This window comes from Aquila chrysaetos, chromosome 6 (genome assembly GCF_900496995.4).
Source record: "Aquila chrysaetos chrysaetos chromosome 6, bAquChr1.4, whole genome shotgun sequence".
NCBI classification, from domain to species: domain Eukaryota; kingdom Metazoa; phylum Chordata; class Aves; order Accipitriformes; family Accipitridae; genus Aquila; species Aquila chrysaetos.
The window spans coordinates 28,047,498-28,065,866 of NC_044009.1; the positions used below are offsets into that span (position 1 = coordinate 28,047,498).

At 38.7% G+C, this 18,369-nt stretch overlaps 1 protein-coding gene across 1 annotated transcript in view; it reads left to right on the forward strand.

Moving 5' to 3' along the window:
* PDE11A (phosphodiesterase 11A) overlaps nt 1–18,369 on the forward strand; it is a 145,878-nt gene that overhangs the window by 45,715 nt on the left and 81,794 nt on the right. The window contains 1 exon segment of the mRNA XM_041124451.1: nt 16,179–16,268. Within this exon segment, the coding sequence (XP_040980385.1) occupies nt 16,179–16,268 (90 nt within the window).

Sequence of the window (18,369 nt, forward strand, 5' to 3'; positions counted from 1 at the left end):
CTGGTTTTTACAGTAAGGTCTATTTTTTTCAGTATTTCTTGCTCTAAGCAAAGGTAAGGAAGGAATGGAAAAGGACAGATTGCTCTGGTTTTGCACCTCTGTTCAGTAGACAGCTGGTATTCGGAGATAAGTAAAGCTACTCTACACAGGTGACTAAGAACAGTCCCTTAGAGCAGTGAGGGATTGTGACCTGCCAGGTCAGTCTGGGGGGCTATAAAGGCATCCCCACGTGTGCTCTCAAGGTGGATTTGTTTGCAGTGCATGTTGCAGGCCAGTAGGAATATGCCATGTAGTGCATGTGGGGCTCTGTGTGCTGCCTGCACAACTGTGTCACCTCTCTGCCACCAGTGAGACCGTGCGAGGCTGCTGGCCATGCAGAGATTGCCTGCTAGCCACATCGATGAAAGCAGATAAAGTCAAAACTACCCCCATGCTCTGGAGCCTCCTTTCTCCTATCAGTATGGATGTAGTCTTTGACTTCCCATGAATCTGCACAGGAGTAAAGATGGATAGATGGGAAGGGAGGAGCAGCAATGCCAATGCAAAAACCAGCTGTTTCCATGTTAGGCCAGCAGCTGTGAGAAACAGGAGATTGAAAAAGAGTGTGTGGGTTTGGGTTTTTTTTTTCCAGCATCTGAAATCAGATTTACAGTTGCTAATTAAAAATGAACTTTTTTCAGAATCAAGAATCTCTTTGCACAGAAAAAGGAGCAGCAAGCTCTTTATTTAAATGCCTCAGGCAATTTGTGTAAGGATATAGAGCTCTTTGGTAGTTTGGATTTGATAGAACTGGCACCATCTATTGGTCTTTTTCAGTGAAATCAATTTATGCTTTGAGTTCATTTTCTCAGAAACATCATAAAATCCACTGTCACATAGATACTGGTAAAAATTTTGTCATGAAAAAAGTACCAAGAATAAATGCTGTTTAGCTGCCTATATAGTATTGCAGGACAATTGACAGGCTAGCATGCAGAATTCACCCATTCTTTCTTGGGCTGTTCCTGTTCCTCGAATAAAGAGAAGACTTTCTTTATGGAGGTAGTGAATTTCTTACTATTAAAAAAAATCACAACATCAAAAGAATTAAAACAAAGTAACAGACTTTTTTTTGGAGAAGCAATGGCTAAATTAAAACTGGTTGTACTGTAAGCAGAGGTGGAGTTGGAAATAAGAATTTTGAGAAGAGAATAAACCAATATTAGAAAAAGAGGGCAGAAAAGATGGAAAAATGAGTGGGTATAAGGACTGCAACAAGATTGCCTATCAAAAGATAATCTAAGCTAAGACTGATAGTTTCTTAAGCAGATAAAGTTAAGATAAAAACACTGGACATTGGGGAAAATGTTTAAACTCATATGGAAAAGGAATAAAAGCAGAAGGAGAGTAAATGCGGGCATATGTGCAGTGAGCTGAATTTGAGTTTCTCTTTGCATGTCTGTTGCAGTCCTACTCAGCTGTAAGAAGCAAGGGTGTATGACCCAGGGCGCTCCCTGATCAATTCAGCCTTGCCTTGGTTAGTATTCATTGCTTGTTTAATGACAACTTTTGCAGTACAAAATTATTAAAGAGCAAACCTACTCAAACCCTAATCAAATCAAAGAACACTGTTCTTTTTTTGCATTTTTAAATAAAATATCTATGAGGGGAGAATAGCCTGTATGATGACAGGACAGACTGTTTTCCTATTATTTCTGTAGCTTAAAGATGAGATATCCTTACTCAGTTTGTGAAGTATTTTACTCCTTGGTCCTGCAGAATCAAGGTAAGGCTGAATGAACTATGATACTATGTAAAGGTTGCAACTGGAAGTGAAGCATTGTTTTGCTGGTTGCTCTGTAAACATTTAGAATAATTTGGCCCTAGATTGAACTGTTAATAATGTAGGCAGAAGTAAGCCCTTAACATCAGTAAATTTGTACCAAAGAAGACAGTAGCATGTTGATTTCTGAACACAACTCAGCTACCTGAAATCAAATGCCCTCCAGTCTGCAGTTCAACAGCCGTATTAATATTAATACCTTATTGTTTTTCTTCTGAGGCAGACAATGAAGTATACATAAGTATATGTTTGGAGGAACCTTGTGTTGCTGGAAGCAAAATGCATGTCTGTATAAATAACTTACAAGCTTGCTTATATACCTGATTTTCTATATAAAGGCTTGGGTTTTTTTCCGTTTAAACAGAGCTTTGTTTAGATACACAATCACTTTAATCCAAGATTCAAAACAGTGTATGATTTTCAGCATTAAGGGGCAGGATGTTGCGTGCTTACTAGGTGCAAGATTAACATCTTTCAAAATTTACACTGCGGCAGATCACTGTTTTATCTCTCTGAGGTTGTAACTCATTGTATGGTTCATAATGCTGTTCTCACAGAGAGGTCATTTAAGCAGTTGTTCTGAACTGTTTTTTCTGTGCCCTTCACCAAATTACCCCAAAGAAAGGAAGACAAATGGCTTCATCTGAAGCTGTAGTAAAAACACTTCATGGCCAGTTGCAGAGGAAGGAGAAAAAGATATGTAATTCCTACCAAATGCTGATGCTTCTGCAATCTTAACTAGCAAAAGATTCGGCACTGGGGAAGAGTGTCTGAAAGCAGAGACTGTAATGTGAAGGTTTGAATACTTCTTTGGACCAGTGAGTGAGACACTTGAGGCAAGACTGTTATCATAAGCTTGGGGCAACAGTATTTTTGCTTGAATAAAATATTTTTTTTTGTCTGCAGTGGCCTGCAACATGCAAGTCTCCAGGTATAAACAGCCTGTATGACAAATAATTCCTGTACCTGCTGTGAGAGAAGATAGGATGTTTTTCTGTGTCCAGGGAACCTTGTAGGTCTGTGATTGTGTTTATCTCACAGCCAGGTGTAAAGTGCTGCTTTACCATATCAGATCCATAACAGTCTGCAAGATAAAAATGCAGCGTGGGTTTTATCGGGGAGAAGCTGCATCCAGTTTTCATGACACCTGAAAGGAGAGTGAATTCAGTGTCCCCAAATTGTCTATGCTTCACAGACAAGGGCTTTAGGTAAATAATGATCTGTATAGTTATACCACCAGGATTTGGCCCTGCAGTTCCAGTTTATAAATAACTTTGCCTAGAAATCAAATAGCAGCATGTGCAGGTGTGAGTCATTAGTGCAGGAGACACAATGATGTGTGGAAAAAGCATGGCTCACATCCAAACCAGCCCACACACTTTCATCAGCCCCTTGCAGTCTGCAGCACAGAAAAAATCAAATTTTTTAAGTCGGGCTGCTATAGCCCACCCAGTCTTAAAACTCAGAAGTGCAGTAATATGGAACGCAGAGCTTCTCCTGGTGCTCTGTCCATCAGTCATGCTCAAAAGGCAGACTTTTTGGAAGACTTTTTGTTTTGGAAGACACTCATTTGCTGTCTGAGTTAATTACCACAATTTCAACTGAATAGATTAACATCTCCCACATACACACATAAAAAATCTGTGTCAAAGCTGCATTCTGTAAATCATTGTTTTAGAAATGTACTTGTAAATTCTAAGGAATTGTGGAAATATCCAAATTATTGCTTGACTGTATTTTTAAAATTTCATGAGCTGAAACTGGAAACAGTTAATGATATTGACCTCCCTGATTGTAGAGTTAATGGAGGCTATAAGGAAGAGATCAACAAGTACCAAAATAGAACTTATGATAAGGTGCTGGTTTGGGACAGAATTCCAGGGAAAGAAAAAAAAGGAAAGAAAAAAATAGTTCAGGAATATGCCTGACTGAGTTCTAACTGATCTGGGAAAGTTTATCCTTCCAAGGCTTAACTTAAGCTGTAAGGGAATACCTGACTCCTGAAGCTCATGGCTCTCAACCATACTCTGATTCTTTCTTACTGATGCCTAGTGAAGATTCTGGGCAAAACAATTGAATACAATTCAATTGAATTAAAGGCAGAAGTGGATTCTTTTTCATATAAAACCACATTTGCATTCTAGAACTGGTATATTTTCAATATTGCAGATTGAATAATTGTTTATCTTCATAAGTTGCACATTTTACTATTTGCTGGACAATCTTCTTTTACCCATGTGTTCTTTTCCTATTTTTGCAGTGAAGTAAAGATAGAAAATTGAAGCACAAGTTTAGATCACTTTCTCTAGAATTGTGGCTTTAGATATTACCAAAAGATACCATACATTTTTCTTATTTGCTGTGATGGAAATTATGGATAGGATTCAAAGTTCTGAAGTTCTGAGCAGAGATGGTCACTTGCTTTCCTGTTTCTATTGGCACGTTCTTGTGCGTGGATTAAACAGTAAAATGTGAGATTTGGACATCCTGGTAGACATAGAACAGAGATATAGAGAAAGCAGGGAATGTCAAAACAAGCTGTATTACAAATTACATGGTTCCACAGGAATCTGTAAATATTTATGCTTAGCTTCTTCTGACTGGCATCTGCCTGGAAAGGGTAAAATAAACTTTAATGTCAGTCTGCCTTCTGTGAAATTGATAGAGCCAGAGCTGATGAAAATGTCCTTGAGGCATCAACCACCTTTTCACATTTTTAAAGATGACAAAATTCTGTAAATTACAACCATGTAAATCCAAATTAAGATTTCAGAGGTATTACTGCAGGCTTACAGTGATGAAGATAAGAGCAATATTTGGCTCAGCTACTTTTCTGCTGTTGTTCCTTTAAACTGTGCTTGTAATGAAGAAGAGGAGAGGTAATATAATTGCTCAACACGCTTTCCTGTAAATAGTTCCGTTAAGAAAACAGTTAAGGAATTTTTCTTTGTGATGGTCTTTCAATAGCTCCTGTCATTTGAAACTAATAAGAATTAGCATTTTTGTTCTCGTGGTTTAAGAAATTATTCTATTGCCTTGGTATTACATTGGGTTTTATCTGTCCCTAATTTAGTAGATACTAACCTGAGACCACTAAGAATGATACTGTCTAGATTTATAGTTAAGTTTCCCTCCAGCAAATTCCTTGTCACTTTGCATGGAAAGTGTTCTAAAGATTATATTATTACTATACACTGCCTTTTTTCGTATATGAGCTCAACATGAGGGTTTGTGAGCTGTTTTCTTAAAGGCAAAGGTTTGTAGGGTTTATTCCCCTACTTCCTCATGTGAAACATTAACACTCACAGTGCGATAGGTAGAAATCACAATACATGTTTTAAGTGTTAGAATTGCTTTTAATCAGGTCTGAAAATGCTATAATAGAAACTAATTCAGATTACCTAATCGGTATAATCACATTCAAATAACAGTATTGTCAAGTGTGTCCAATTGTACAGTCAATTCTGCTAGGGTAAGATTCTGCACTTTTGCAGAAACATTGTGTTTCTAAGAAAAAATATATGGGTAAAAATGATACACTGAGAATACACTGTATTCCTTACAATTATTTTTCATCTTAAAAAGTGGAAAGGAGAATAAGAACAGCTTTCTCAGGAGAAATGTATGAAGAGTAGACAAGTGTCACCAGCATAAAGTGCCGTGACATTCAGTAACAATGATAATAGTCACTAAATATACATAAACTCAAAACAGGCAAATGTAGACCACCGCTGGCAAATTTCCCAGTGTCGAGGAGAAACTAACAAAATAACGTAAGAATGTATCTCAAAAATACGATGTGATTATGTTGTGTTGCAATGCTTCTATGTATTATGGAAGAAAGGGTCAAGGTACAGGTGCATCCTGGTTGGAAACGAGACATAAAATAATGTGGTGAAAGGAAGGGTCACTTATGCCATATGTTGTCCTTTGAAGACTTTTTCCATTTGGGGGTAAAGTTTCTGTAGCCTAAGAAACACTAGAAATGCTTTGCTTGACAAGCAGTAATGTAAGGGAATACAGCTGGTGTCCTGAGTCCCTGCCTTTCTTTTAAGGTGTCACCCAAATTCTGGATTTCACTTGCAGAAGAAAACTTGCTTTGCATTTTTTTCTAGTTGAACAGAAACAACCCTTTCCATCCCCTTTGGACTAATGCTGCAAACAGTGAGCGGTCAGGGGGACTAAACTTATTCATACCAAGCACAATTTAACCGGGGAAATCTAGTTGGTGTATGTGTTAGATTCAGGCTTTTGTATTCCAGTTGGGGTTTCAGTTAGAAGGAAGGACTTTTACCACATTGGCTTTAGTCAGGAAAGAATGCCCACCTCACTGAAAGAGGAGCTCAGCATGACAAAGGATCAGGCCTCTGCAGTAAGCTCTTCCAGAAACATTCTCTTTCTGTTAAACAAAGTCCAATATGAAAAAAGGTTACTGTTCAAGTAATTTCTTCAAAAATCATGAAACACCTTTTGAAGTATAGGCGAGAAGAACCTGAATAGGAACTTAGTAATATCACTGTGATCTCAGTGCAGACCATTATCTATAGATGAGCTAAATTCTTTTTTGGTTAAACTGCATGCAGTATTTATGCAACAGCAGGATTAAGTTTCACTCATGACTCATAGCAACATATCCAGTTCTGGGCTTCCCAGTACAAGAGAGATGTGGACATACTGGAAAGAATCCAATGAAGGTACACAAAGATGACTAAGGGACTGGAGCATCTCTCCTATGAGGAAAGGCGATGGGAGGATAGGTGATGGGAGGTTGCAAAGAGGATGTAGCCAGGCTCTTTTCAGTGGTGCCCAGTGACAGGATGAGAGGCAATGGGCATAAACTTAAACACAGGAAACTCTGAACATCAGGAAACTCTTTTTTACTGTGAGAGTGACTGAGCAGTGGCACAGGTTGTCCAGAGAGGTTGTGAAGTCTTCATGCTTGGCGATACTCAAAAGCTGTCTAGACACAGTCCTGGGCAGCTGGCTCTGGGTGGTCCTGCTTGGGCAGGGGGTTGGACCAGATGACCTCCAGAGGTCCCCGCCAACCTCAACCAGTTTGTGGTTCTGATTCTGTGCCTGCACTCTAGCTCTAACAACAAAATTTAATTTGTACAAAAAGTGAAAGAAGACATGTTGATTTAGTTATGGGTAAGCCAAGAATTAGTAGAAAGTTTTCAGTCTGTGTACTGTAAAACTTAAAGACTGCAGCAAGAAGTGCATAAATATATCTAGTTCTCATCATTGACAAGAATTGGGAGTTGGTAACTGAGTTGTAAGTAGAATTGTGACTTGAGGATGATGTTCTCAATGTATGGATGCATATGGAATTTATTCTTGGTTTCAATACCATTCAATTAGCATGGTCAGTTATTATGGGTAGTATCTGCCAGAGATCAGACACGTGGTGCAATTTGAAATGGTAAAACCGAAGTCTACAGTTGTGTTGTAGGAAAAATCAACTTTGAAGTGATACTTATTAATTTTCCTATTCCAAGTTAAAGTTCTGAACTGTAACTCTCTTTAGCATTGATAGTATCAGTCTTCGCTGCTCTCACTCTGCAGTGCCAATACCAAGATCCTCCCGTCTCATGCAGTGATGTTTGTAAAGCTTTTTTAACAGTGTCTTCGGGCAGGCTGGGTTCACTGATTCAGGCATAGTGGGAACCAGGAGCTTTTCCAAAATTTTGACAAAATCTTTCTTTGTGACCTTCTTCCTCCCCTCAGATAAATCGATTAATCTTTTCGGCTCAGTTTCGCTGTCTCTAGAAAAAAATTATGGCATGATATTCGTGCTGTAAAACTTCGCTCATGGTCTGCCAAAGTGCTTTGATATACTGAGATTTAAGGCACTGCAGAACTGCCTGCCTTATGCAACAGCTGTGGGCTCCCGTGCCTGGGGACTGGCCTCTTAGTGGCTCATCTTCAAACAGGAAAGAGCAGCCAGGCAGTAACAGCCCCTCTTGGTCTCTCTGGAAAACATTACACAGGTAAAACGTCCTCTGTGAACTCTTTCAGCTTGACTTTTAAGGTGATGATATAATTTGGATGTGTCAAAGATGACTGCCATTCAGCCTTTGAAGGAGTGAAAGTTAATTGGTGGGTAGGAGTTGTGGTTTTGAGGACATTCATGACCTTTCGTGATGCTGCTCATTCATGTTATTTCAGATTAACAAATAAAAGCTGCCTAGCACTTCTCTGTGAGACTTTGCTACAAAGGATGGTGCTCTGCCTACTTTCAAAAACAATGGATGGAAACACTAGACTTGATAAAGAAATGTCATCTGTAATTGTCAGGTTGATTTAAGGGCGTTCTAACTGCAGGTGGTCACACATACATGATGCATATCTCCACCACCCAGATTTGAGAGCCCTCAGTAGCCCCTGCAGTGAAGAGTCTCCATGGCTTTCAACTTGCTTATAACACCAGAAGCATGTCCGTTTACTGGTTTAATCATAATATTTTAACTTTGCAACCCTCACTCGGGCTGCCTGCAAGGTGACTTTTCCTTGCTTTCAAGCTTGATATGTATTTGCTGAACCCCCAGGACTAAGTGCTGAATGCATTGGCATTGGGCTTCCAGGTGCTTACACTAGCATGGTGATGCTCCTTGTGTCACCGCTTTTTTGTCTTTGACTGCTACACCTACTCTTCCTCAGTTCATACACTTCTCATTTTAATAGAACCACTATTGTTCTTTGTGTAACTTTCCTCCTCGTCTTGTCCCTGCTTTTCCTGCTGGAAAGAGTATCACATGTTGAATAACTGAGTGGCAGTTTGAAGTGTTTGCTAGGACAGGGCTTATTACTGGGCATCACTGATTCAGGTGTGTGTAAAATAAGGAGAAATTTCCAGTGAAAATAGCTGGATTTTTGCATGTATGAGATCAGAAGATTGGATCCTAGAATAGTGGCCATTTTACATACATTTAAATTATTTTTGGCTTCCTAGTCTTTAGCAGAAATGTTTTGATATTTCAGATTTATTTGGAGCAATAGCATTTAAAATGAAGTGCCCTCTGGAAATTTACAGTACAATTTATTGTCCTTCCCACTTTATACCGAGTGCTAAATTCAATGTAATGTTACAATGTTTAAATATGTCTTACAGAATATTGCTAAAAACAGGTTTAATAGCCACTGCCAATGTTTTTGTGTGTATGACAGAATAATTCATTGTGGCTTGTTTGTATTTTTTTGAGCTTCACCTCCTGCTTGTGGTGGCAGATATGAATAATGTTTAGCTGTAAAGTGACTGGGGCAAGAAACCTCTAAATATCTGCCAGAAAAATGAAATAGGATTAGTAGATGTGTATAGTTTTGACTGTATAAACAGCTTTACAAGTGTATTATTGTAAATCAAATTCAGTGTGTTCACTTGTTTCCCAGTTTAAAGATCTTAGGTGCGCAGCAGAAAAAAGAGAAGATGGTGTTTGTGCTGTAGCAACTGGAGGGCAGTGATGGGGGCCCAGAAAAAGGTCAGAGGCTGAGGCTGAACCCGTTTAAGCTGCACTCCTGCCCTTTCCTGCCCCTTGGTCCTGCATGCGATAGTCTCCCAAGTGCCATGGCTTGTGAGAACAGTGACCTACATAGGATTCAGGTTTTAAAACTGTAATAACTCTGCTCCTACAGGAGATGTGTGTTGTAATCTGTCTGGTGATGCAGTTACCTAATTTGAATGTGTGCCAGTAATTATACGAGGCAAGCAAGCCCATTGTCAGTGCTGAAGAAATGCGCCTGTGGTCCTTTTCAGGCTGTTTACAGCACCAAAAGCTTCCATAGATAGTGAGCTTTATAGGACAGAGATGCTGCCATACGTTTGCAAGCATTAAGGCATTTTTATGGTACTGCATAAGTAATAATCATATGCAAATGGAAACTTAAAAAAAGAAAAAAAAGTCATCACAGGCAATAGAAAATTGGCCCAGGAGCCTCTGCAGGTTCACTGGTATAAGTGGGAGCTATATGCCCTATTTCTATGCCCATAATTCACGGGGTGTCTCCACCAAGCAATTGTTCTGTCCATGCTTGCGGTGGAAAAATATTTTTGGAAAATATTTCTTAGAATTGCAAACCTGGGTGACAATCAGATTTTATCAGAGGCGTGGATAGCCAGACACTGCACAGCTGGCAGAAGGTGATGGAGTTTGGATGAATGTTTGTGCTTAACCATTTTGCAATTGATTTTGGTTTATCATTTTCAGAATTCAGTAGAATATTTCATTCTCTGAACCTGTTTTTAACACTTTAGGAAGTGTTTCAAAGGACAGCTGGCTTCCCTGACTTGGTTTTAAGTATGTCCACAAAACATTTATAAGAAAAACATTTGCTTTAAAAGGACTTTTTTTCTCTTTCTAGGAAGCCCTTCCCCCACAGGCTTACCAAGCAAGCTGTGTAAAGAGAATTGGCTCCGTGGCCGCTAAAGAAAACAGTTGAACCAGTCAAGCATTTGCTGAGAGCTTAACCTGGAGTTTGTGCCAGATTGGGTATGCAAGCCTTACTGGGAGGCTTCTTTCTTCCATCAGACATCAAAATTGTTTTCTTTTGTGACCACAGGCAGGGGGATTCTTGGAGTATATCAGAAGCTGTGAGTTAGACTATATCTATCAGATAGTTATGGCAGCAGGTGCTCTCTGAGGATGCTTAGTGCGGGTGAAACCGCATGCGGGGGAGGCAGGGTAAATGTCATTGCATTTAGCTGAAGCTGAACTCAGGGCTGCTTTCCAGCCAGTAAGCGTGAAGCTAGCATTTTACCTCTGCAGTGTGCTGCCATTGCAGCACTGACTGTTTTTCATGATAAGCTAATAATTTTCTGCATTGCAGGTCTGCATGCATGCAGCTCCATTGTCTATGTCATTACCTGTCATTAAACAAAAAAAAGCAAAATACGTTGTCATCTGCAGCAATGAACACCTATATTCCTAAATAGGGTAAGAAAAGTAGTATTTTGTACTGTTTTGTGGTTGATGTAGAGTTTGTGCTATTTGTGAGGGTAAAACAACACTGAGGCTAGGAAACTAAAGGATTTTATACCACCTTCTTGTGAAGAGAAAATTTCAAAACTTATTTCCCATGAGACACCCAATTCTAGAAAACAGCTTCCTTTTGAACTTCTAAAGTAGGAGCCAGCAGGAACTTTTCTGGGGTAGCAGGGGAAGAGTTTGCAGGTTCTGTAAAGACCATTGTCCCCAGGCTGTGTGATGAAGGGAAAGGTGGTATCTCTTGAGGACAGGCGTTGTCAGAAAGAGCTTGGCCAGAGGCTTCCTCGTGCCTGTATCTGACGGTAAAAAAAAAATTTATGTCATGTGTGAATTTATTGTGAAACCCAAGCCCAGATCATGAAAGAAACCCTTAACTTATTTTTAGCAGTTCAGAGGAACACTGATAAGCATCTTACTAACTTATGTATTCTGACTATGTCTCAGCATCTATGAAAAGCCAGATGAAAGTAAAATGAGTATCACATCTCAAGACATTGTGATGCTGTAGCATAGGTGTCCAAATGCTGATGTACCCAGACAACTATGCAACCAGTTATGGAACTTTTGGCCTATAAAATTGTGATTATGAAGAGGAAACCATATGGAAGACCATACTCTGAAATTCTGAGGGAGAACTGGCGTGCTTCATCTGGATTTCACAATTGGTACTATTAAAAAAAAAAACAACAACAACAACAACAAACCACAATGAAACAAGCACAGTCTGCAGCTTTCTTGTCCTAGCAGTTAACATTGCAGAATTTGGGAATGCTTTGTGCTTCCATATCAAGCTACTGCTTCAGTTCTCATTGTGGATTTAAAGGTCTAAGTTTGGGCATACAAGTTTGAAGATGTGTGGAGATACTAAAGCAATGGGAATATATACTTCTGTGGGAAGGAAAAATGAACTATTGTCAGGGCAGTCATTTGATCTTACTGGTGTAGTTTTGCAAAAAAGATACATCATCTTCAGGACCTAGCTGAAAATGTAAGTGGTTGCATAATTGAATATTAAAGCTTCTAGTACTTATCCTATTTATCCCTTGGTAGTTGTGTTTTAATACTCCTAACATAAAAAAAACCATAACGAAATAACAGAATTTAGAAATGAAGAGGATGAGATATTGAACTGGTGCCCATTACTTCATCTTCTTTTCATAGAAGGTTTCTTGCCCTGATAAAATATTGAACAGTTTGTAAGTGAGCACAGCTTTTTAGCTTTTGTATGCCGCTGTGAATTTGTGAGGTGAGTGTAGTTGCTACCCAAGGATGCTGTGTACTTGTTGGAGGGTTAGGTATGAGAAACTGGGTCAGGTTATCTGGAGCCTGAATGCTCAAGTAATTCACAATATAATTTTGTTAACCTACAGTTATTATATCTGAATGCCTTATAGTTCTCACAAAAAAAAAATAGTAGTCTCTTCCAACATATCAGCAGGTTCATTAGATTAACTTATTATTCAGACTGAACATCATTTTTATAAAATATACTATTACATATTTACTGATTTGTTTGTTAATGTGCCACAAAGTACCGTGATGAATCATAACAACTAATCTTATTTGCCAAAATAAACTAATGAGGTATATCTGTTAAAGCTGTATTTTGATGGTTTTATATTCTATTTGCTTTCTTAGGAAATTGCTTTGTTTAATAAATCTGCAGGCTCTTTCCCTGTCATTAGTTCAAAATGGACGTGGAAGGAAATTTTCTTTCAGATATACTCCATTTTGCTTCAAAAAATTTTTTTTAAATGGCCTTCAGTATAGCAAAGGGAAATTATTTTATGTCTTTCAGAAGGGTATGTTAGGTGGTTTTCCATGAGTTTCACACCAATTTTTGTGCATTGGTGTGATGGAAACATGTTGCATACTCAACCTTTGGGCCAGGTGTTAGTGGTTGCTTTGCAAGTTCCGGCATCAGGCTGGCTTCACTGTGTAATAAAACTATTTGGTAAAACCTGTACAGATATTGGCTGGTAGAGGCAAGCTGTCCTGGCCTGTTCACTGCTGCGGGAAGAACTGTAGACAGGGAAAAAGAAAACAGCTCCTTCTTGAGATCTTGTCTCACCAAGGCAAATTAAAATAACTATGTCATTTATCTGTTGTGCTGCTTAACAGTGTGTCTGTGACCAACCTTTCAATACTCTGTCCTTACAATAACAATTTAGTCTTCTGCCCAATTTATTTGCTGTTACCAAAAGTCAGTATTATATTACTGAAGCATATACATGCTGGAGAATTAAGATAGTAATGTATGGACGGTGCTTTATGCTCATTGTAACTTATACCCTTCTATTTAAGGAGAAATAGTAGAAATTAGCAGGAATTGAAATAGAATTACAGTGCATTATGGTTCAGTGATGCAATATGTTTTTACCTTGGAGCACCAGAGGATTAGTAATTATATACCCATCACTTAAAAGGAGGAAAAAAGGGTATGTCCAGCTTATGGTGATATGTGCCATTTTCTCAGCTGTTTGCATTCTTGTTGGAGGGAAAAACCCTGAGGTGAATCTGGCATAACAATACCAGATCCTTACAGTATGTGGCTCAGACAGATAAGAGTTGAATATTATGTTACTCCGTATTTATATGGAGTGTCAACAGCCATAGCATCAACATGGTAGAGGTGCTTGTAAAGCAGCCTTGAGTACTGCAGATTGAAACGCATAACTTGAAATCAGAATGTGATAACTGCTTTCTACTCTATTCTGCAATTTTGGTTAAAAAAATCTTATTTAAAATTCAGTTATGATTAGAAATGTCTTTATTCTTTGTTTATCTGGTACTGTATTACAATTTGCCAAAAGCGGTTTAGGCAGTAGTCACCCTTACCATTAAGAAAGTACAGAAGAGGAATGACAGTAGGCTTTTGTTTTGTCAGTTGTTCTTAGGTAAACAGGGATAATTGATTTATCTGTTGTCACGGGGTGGTTCCTCTCTACCTGATGGTTGTTTTGTTTTGTTTTTTTAATTCATAGCTGTGGACATTTGGTAATTTCTTCTACTGAGTATCTTCAACAGCTTGGTGTCTCTTTCTTAGTTGCACTGCACCTTACACAGTTAGTATGAGTGGTGAAAAGACTGATGTCAGCAGCTCTCCAGACTCTTGACATTTCATAAACCAGTGTTATATGGATGTTAATTTCTATATAGAGTCAGTGCCTTGTAAATTGAGTTCCAGAGACCAGTGTTTTTCAATATTGCAAAATCGTATTTTCTTCTTTCTAAAAAAGACATCTTTGCTAGCTGTTTTTGTGATGGCTGAAGGTTCATAAACTTCTTGTATGCTTTCCATTGCCACAGGGTCACATTACTTTTGGGAATAGAGGTTCCATTGTGGGAGCAATAAATAGTAGTATTTACTTATTTTTATTAAGTAAAAATGCATCCATTCTCACTATGATATTCATAATTGCACTAACGGTCAGATTTTTCTCAGGTTAAAGGTTTTCTGCTCTGCATCTCTTACGTGGCTGTGGTATTTAGTACTATTACAAGAAAATATAGATAGGTTTTTTGTTTTATTTTGGAAATAAAATCTAAACTGAAATATGCAAAATTCTCTGAGTTCTTACCATAAAAATTTAGTCCCTCTTAGTGGTTTGTTACAGTCTTACTTTATTTTTCATTTTGTGTACTCCTTTCTGCAGATCTGTTGTGATAGTTGGCTAGTTTAATTGCTGCCTCTCTGAAAAGATGAATGTTTGTAGAGTCTAAAGTATGTCATTTTCCTTTAGAGGCAACCATGATGAGAAAAGGACAAAAGTAAAGCATTTGCAAATTAGTACTATAGGTGTATTTGTGTGTGCCCTTAAAATCTGCAGTTATTCTGACAGAATGGCAGCTGTGAAGGTACAACATTCAGAGGATCTGAAGATCCTTTTCGAAAACTCATTACTCAGGCTAAGTAGCCATGTAGCCAATGGAGTGTTTAAGGAAGATAAAGTAGAACAGCAGTTGCTGCTGTTTCAGTTCTTCTGGATGCTTACAATTCTTGGGGTTTTTTTCCTCAAAAATCTCAATAGTCTGCTTCCCTGGGTTAGCAGTAATTTTCCAATTAAATGGAATTTCAAAGACAAATGCCACTTTCTTGATGCCAAAACTTGTCACAGGAAGGATTGCTTACAGTGGATCTCCCAGTCGACAGACCAGGGAGGAGAAAGCTTATCTTCTACAGCATTCTTTTGGCTCTGTAAACAGCCGAGTGCCCCAACTTTCCCTGGCTTTGCAATGTTAAGGCTATTCAGCACCTATAAAATTTAGTTAATGTCTCAGACCTAAGCTTGGGAACCACTCACCAGTGGCAGCACATTACAGACTTGTTATCAATATGTAGCTTAAAAATGCTGAACTTTGATCCATTGTCATCCTTGTGAAAGTGCCAGTCCTACAGGTATTCATGTATTTGACTAGCCTAGTTTATTCATTTCACACAGCCAGCCTAACAGATGCCTAAAGTCATAGCCAGCCTAAAGCAGTCTTGCGCACCTGAAAATATTTTCCAGTCCCTCTTGTCCGGTCTTTCTTAATGTATGGTGATGCATTAAGGCCCAGTTTCTCAAGCATTTTCTTTAACCTCCCTTTTTTTTTTTTTTTTTTTTTTTTTCCTTCATTGAGAACACAATCAGCTTTCTAATAGTTTTGGATCAATGTGCTGTGTTGTACTGTGCTGATATTCTCCAAAATCTACATCCTCTAGAAATCAGCAGGAACGTGACTCAAGCTTGCTTCTCGAGCTTAGAATAAAAACGCAGTCCAGAAAAGTAAAGAATACTTTTCTAGGGAAGCTGTAGTGTCTACAGTAATTTAGTGTAGTCTTCAGCAGCCATTTTATAAACCTGAGAATCTGCAGTTTTCCAAACAAGTTACAGAGGACCCTTCTTCCCCCAGCTTTATACTGCTGAGCATGATGTCATATGGTCTGGAATATCCCTTTGGTCAGCTGGGGTCAGCTGTCCCAGCTGGGTCCCCTCCCAACTTCTTGTGCACCCCCAGCCTCCTCGCTGGTGGGGTGGGCTGAGAAGCAGAAAAGGCCTTGGCTCTGTGTAAGCACTGCTCAGCAATAATGAAAGCATCCCTGTATTATCAACACTGTTTTCAGCACAAATCCAAAACATAGCCCCTTACTAGCTACTATGAAGAAAATTAACTCTATCCCAGCCAAAACCAATACACCTACCCATTCAATCTCTGTTCCACCCATTTTATGTGCCTTGCCCTTGATGATTTTGTTTTGTGTTTAGTGTTCTGCTGAAGAGCAAGTGAGCCGAGACCCTTCTGGGACATGTCACATAAGTTTAGGTCTCTTTGCTAGTAACATGAGTGTCTAATTGCAGTGGCTTTTAATGACTGGGAGTTTCTTTTGATACTAGGTGATGCAGATGTATCTCCCATTCTGTGGGATTGCCATATCCAATGCCCAGCTATTTGCAGCTTCAAGGAAGGAATATGACAGAAGCAGGGTAAGTAAAAAATATATATTGGACCAATATCAAACTATTGTTCCTTCAGATGCCAGCTATGCGTACATGTTTGCTAAGCAGACGGGTTTAACTATGTTTTATTTCAAAAAATACATTTTCAACAGATCACTATCTTGGCTCAGGCAGCAAGCAGAGAGTGTGGGAGGGAAATACGCTCGTGGTGGTGGCTGTTGTTTCCTGATGTCAGTTCCATGTTTCATAGTGCTGAAACCATTGTGTTTGTGACACAGACAGTGCGGGAGAGTGTTACTTTGGCAGAGATTCAAACTGTCATAAAATTCCAGTAATATCAAACCTTTGCCATCCTGAATTGGTAATATGCAATTCATGTGCAAATAATGTAGATATATCTTTATAAAAGTAAGAAAAAAACCCCCAAAACAAAACACCTATATGTGAAGGGTTTTGACAGCATGTGTCTGCGTAGATACATTATTCACATTACTCCTGATTGCTGATGCCATCCATCAGTTGGGACAGGAGGCTCCAAAGAAGTGAAAGTAATGCTGAGCTCACATCATTTACTTCTTAGAGAGGTCTTTATTTTTTAAGAAGTAAAATTGTAATTTTGCGAGTGATAATTGTTGGCTTTTTTTTTAAAATCGCCTTTCCTGCAATGATGGGAAATACTTTTGTTTTCATGGATCACATCTCCAAAGCTTCAGTAGAAATACCACTGGTAGTGGTAAAACCTACTCTTGCTTCACAAAGCAGGGGAAACTACAATGGGGTGGGTCTGTGTATTGAGCACTGACATTTGTATATTCAGTATTTTGGTGCTTTCCATGTATGGAAACTAATGCTTTCCACTACTTTGAAAACTAATAGCTCTTTCTAATGGTGTATATGTTAAAGGGTCATGAAGCATCTGAGCCTGTCTTCTGTCCAGGTCTGACTGCAGACCACTATATTTTGGGGTGGAGATGTGGAGGAGACTTAGGGGAAAAAAAAAGATTTTCTGCCAAGGATTTTTTTTCTTTGTTTGATGTTCAAACAAAATAATTGTTTGACTACATAGAGACTTAAAATTTGCTGCAGACTCCCAGCCTGCAGGGAACAATGACAGACTTTTGAGGAGTTGATGTTTAATCTTCTGAGGGAGGAATTCAGCAGAAAAGTATTAGGGACATTCTCATTCTTAATTAGAAAATGGTAAATTGTGGTGGTTGGACACATCAGGAAATTGGATTAGAGATACAGATTCTTTGTTTCTTGTTGCCACTTCAGCCATGTGAGCATAACAAATATCATTGCCATTTGACAGCTACATGATGGCCTGTACTTAATTGCATTTCTGACCTGTTGGTGGTCTTTAGCTTTGCCTAGTCGATGGTTGAAATTAGTTGGCAAGTAACGCGTGATGGAGAAGCCCATACTTCGCATTCCCTATCAAACTGGGCACCAATGGTAGCAACTTCCAGTTACTGTGACCACCATTTTGCTGATGACCACTGCATTAGGAGAGCTAAGACCACTAACGTTTATATGCTTACCTGTATGGATGTTCTTTAGTGTCGGTGCCCCAAACCAGAATAAAGGAAAAAGCATGCTGCTTTGGACCCATGGTAAGAAAGAACATGGCCTATTATTTTTAAAGTTGGTGAAATGAAAGGGGAAGCCCTTCATTTTAAAACATTGTATTTTACAGACATGTTGTTAGTGGTAAAGACTGGATAGAGTGCTATTGGAATATGGAAGTATTGATGTGCTTCCTTTCCAGCTTTGAACATGCAAAATGTGTAATAAATGAATAAAATGGAGTTTAAATGCACCAGCAAATTCAATATAGCAAATCAAGTAACTCAATCCATACTGCGTACTTGGAGAGTTGCATTACAGCCATTGTTTCATTTTTGGACCACAGTGAAATAGTTTGAAAGATTCCCATTGTTTGCTAGAGGTTGGATTATGCCCAGTTGTGAGCTAAGAAATACTTCTTTCTTTCTTCAGATACCCCCACCCCAATTCTGTTGCCATAATCATCAAGAACTTTATTTGAATGAAAATTTCAATGGATCACTCATATTAAAATTAATCCCAGAGATTATGCCTCCTTTGCAATGCTCCATGTATTTATTAA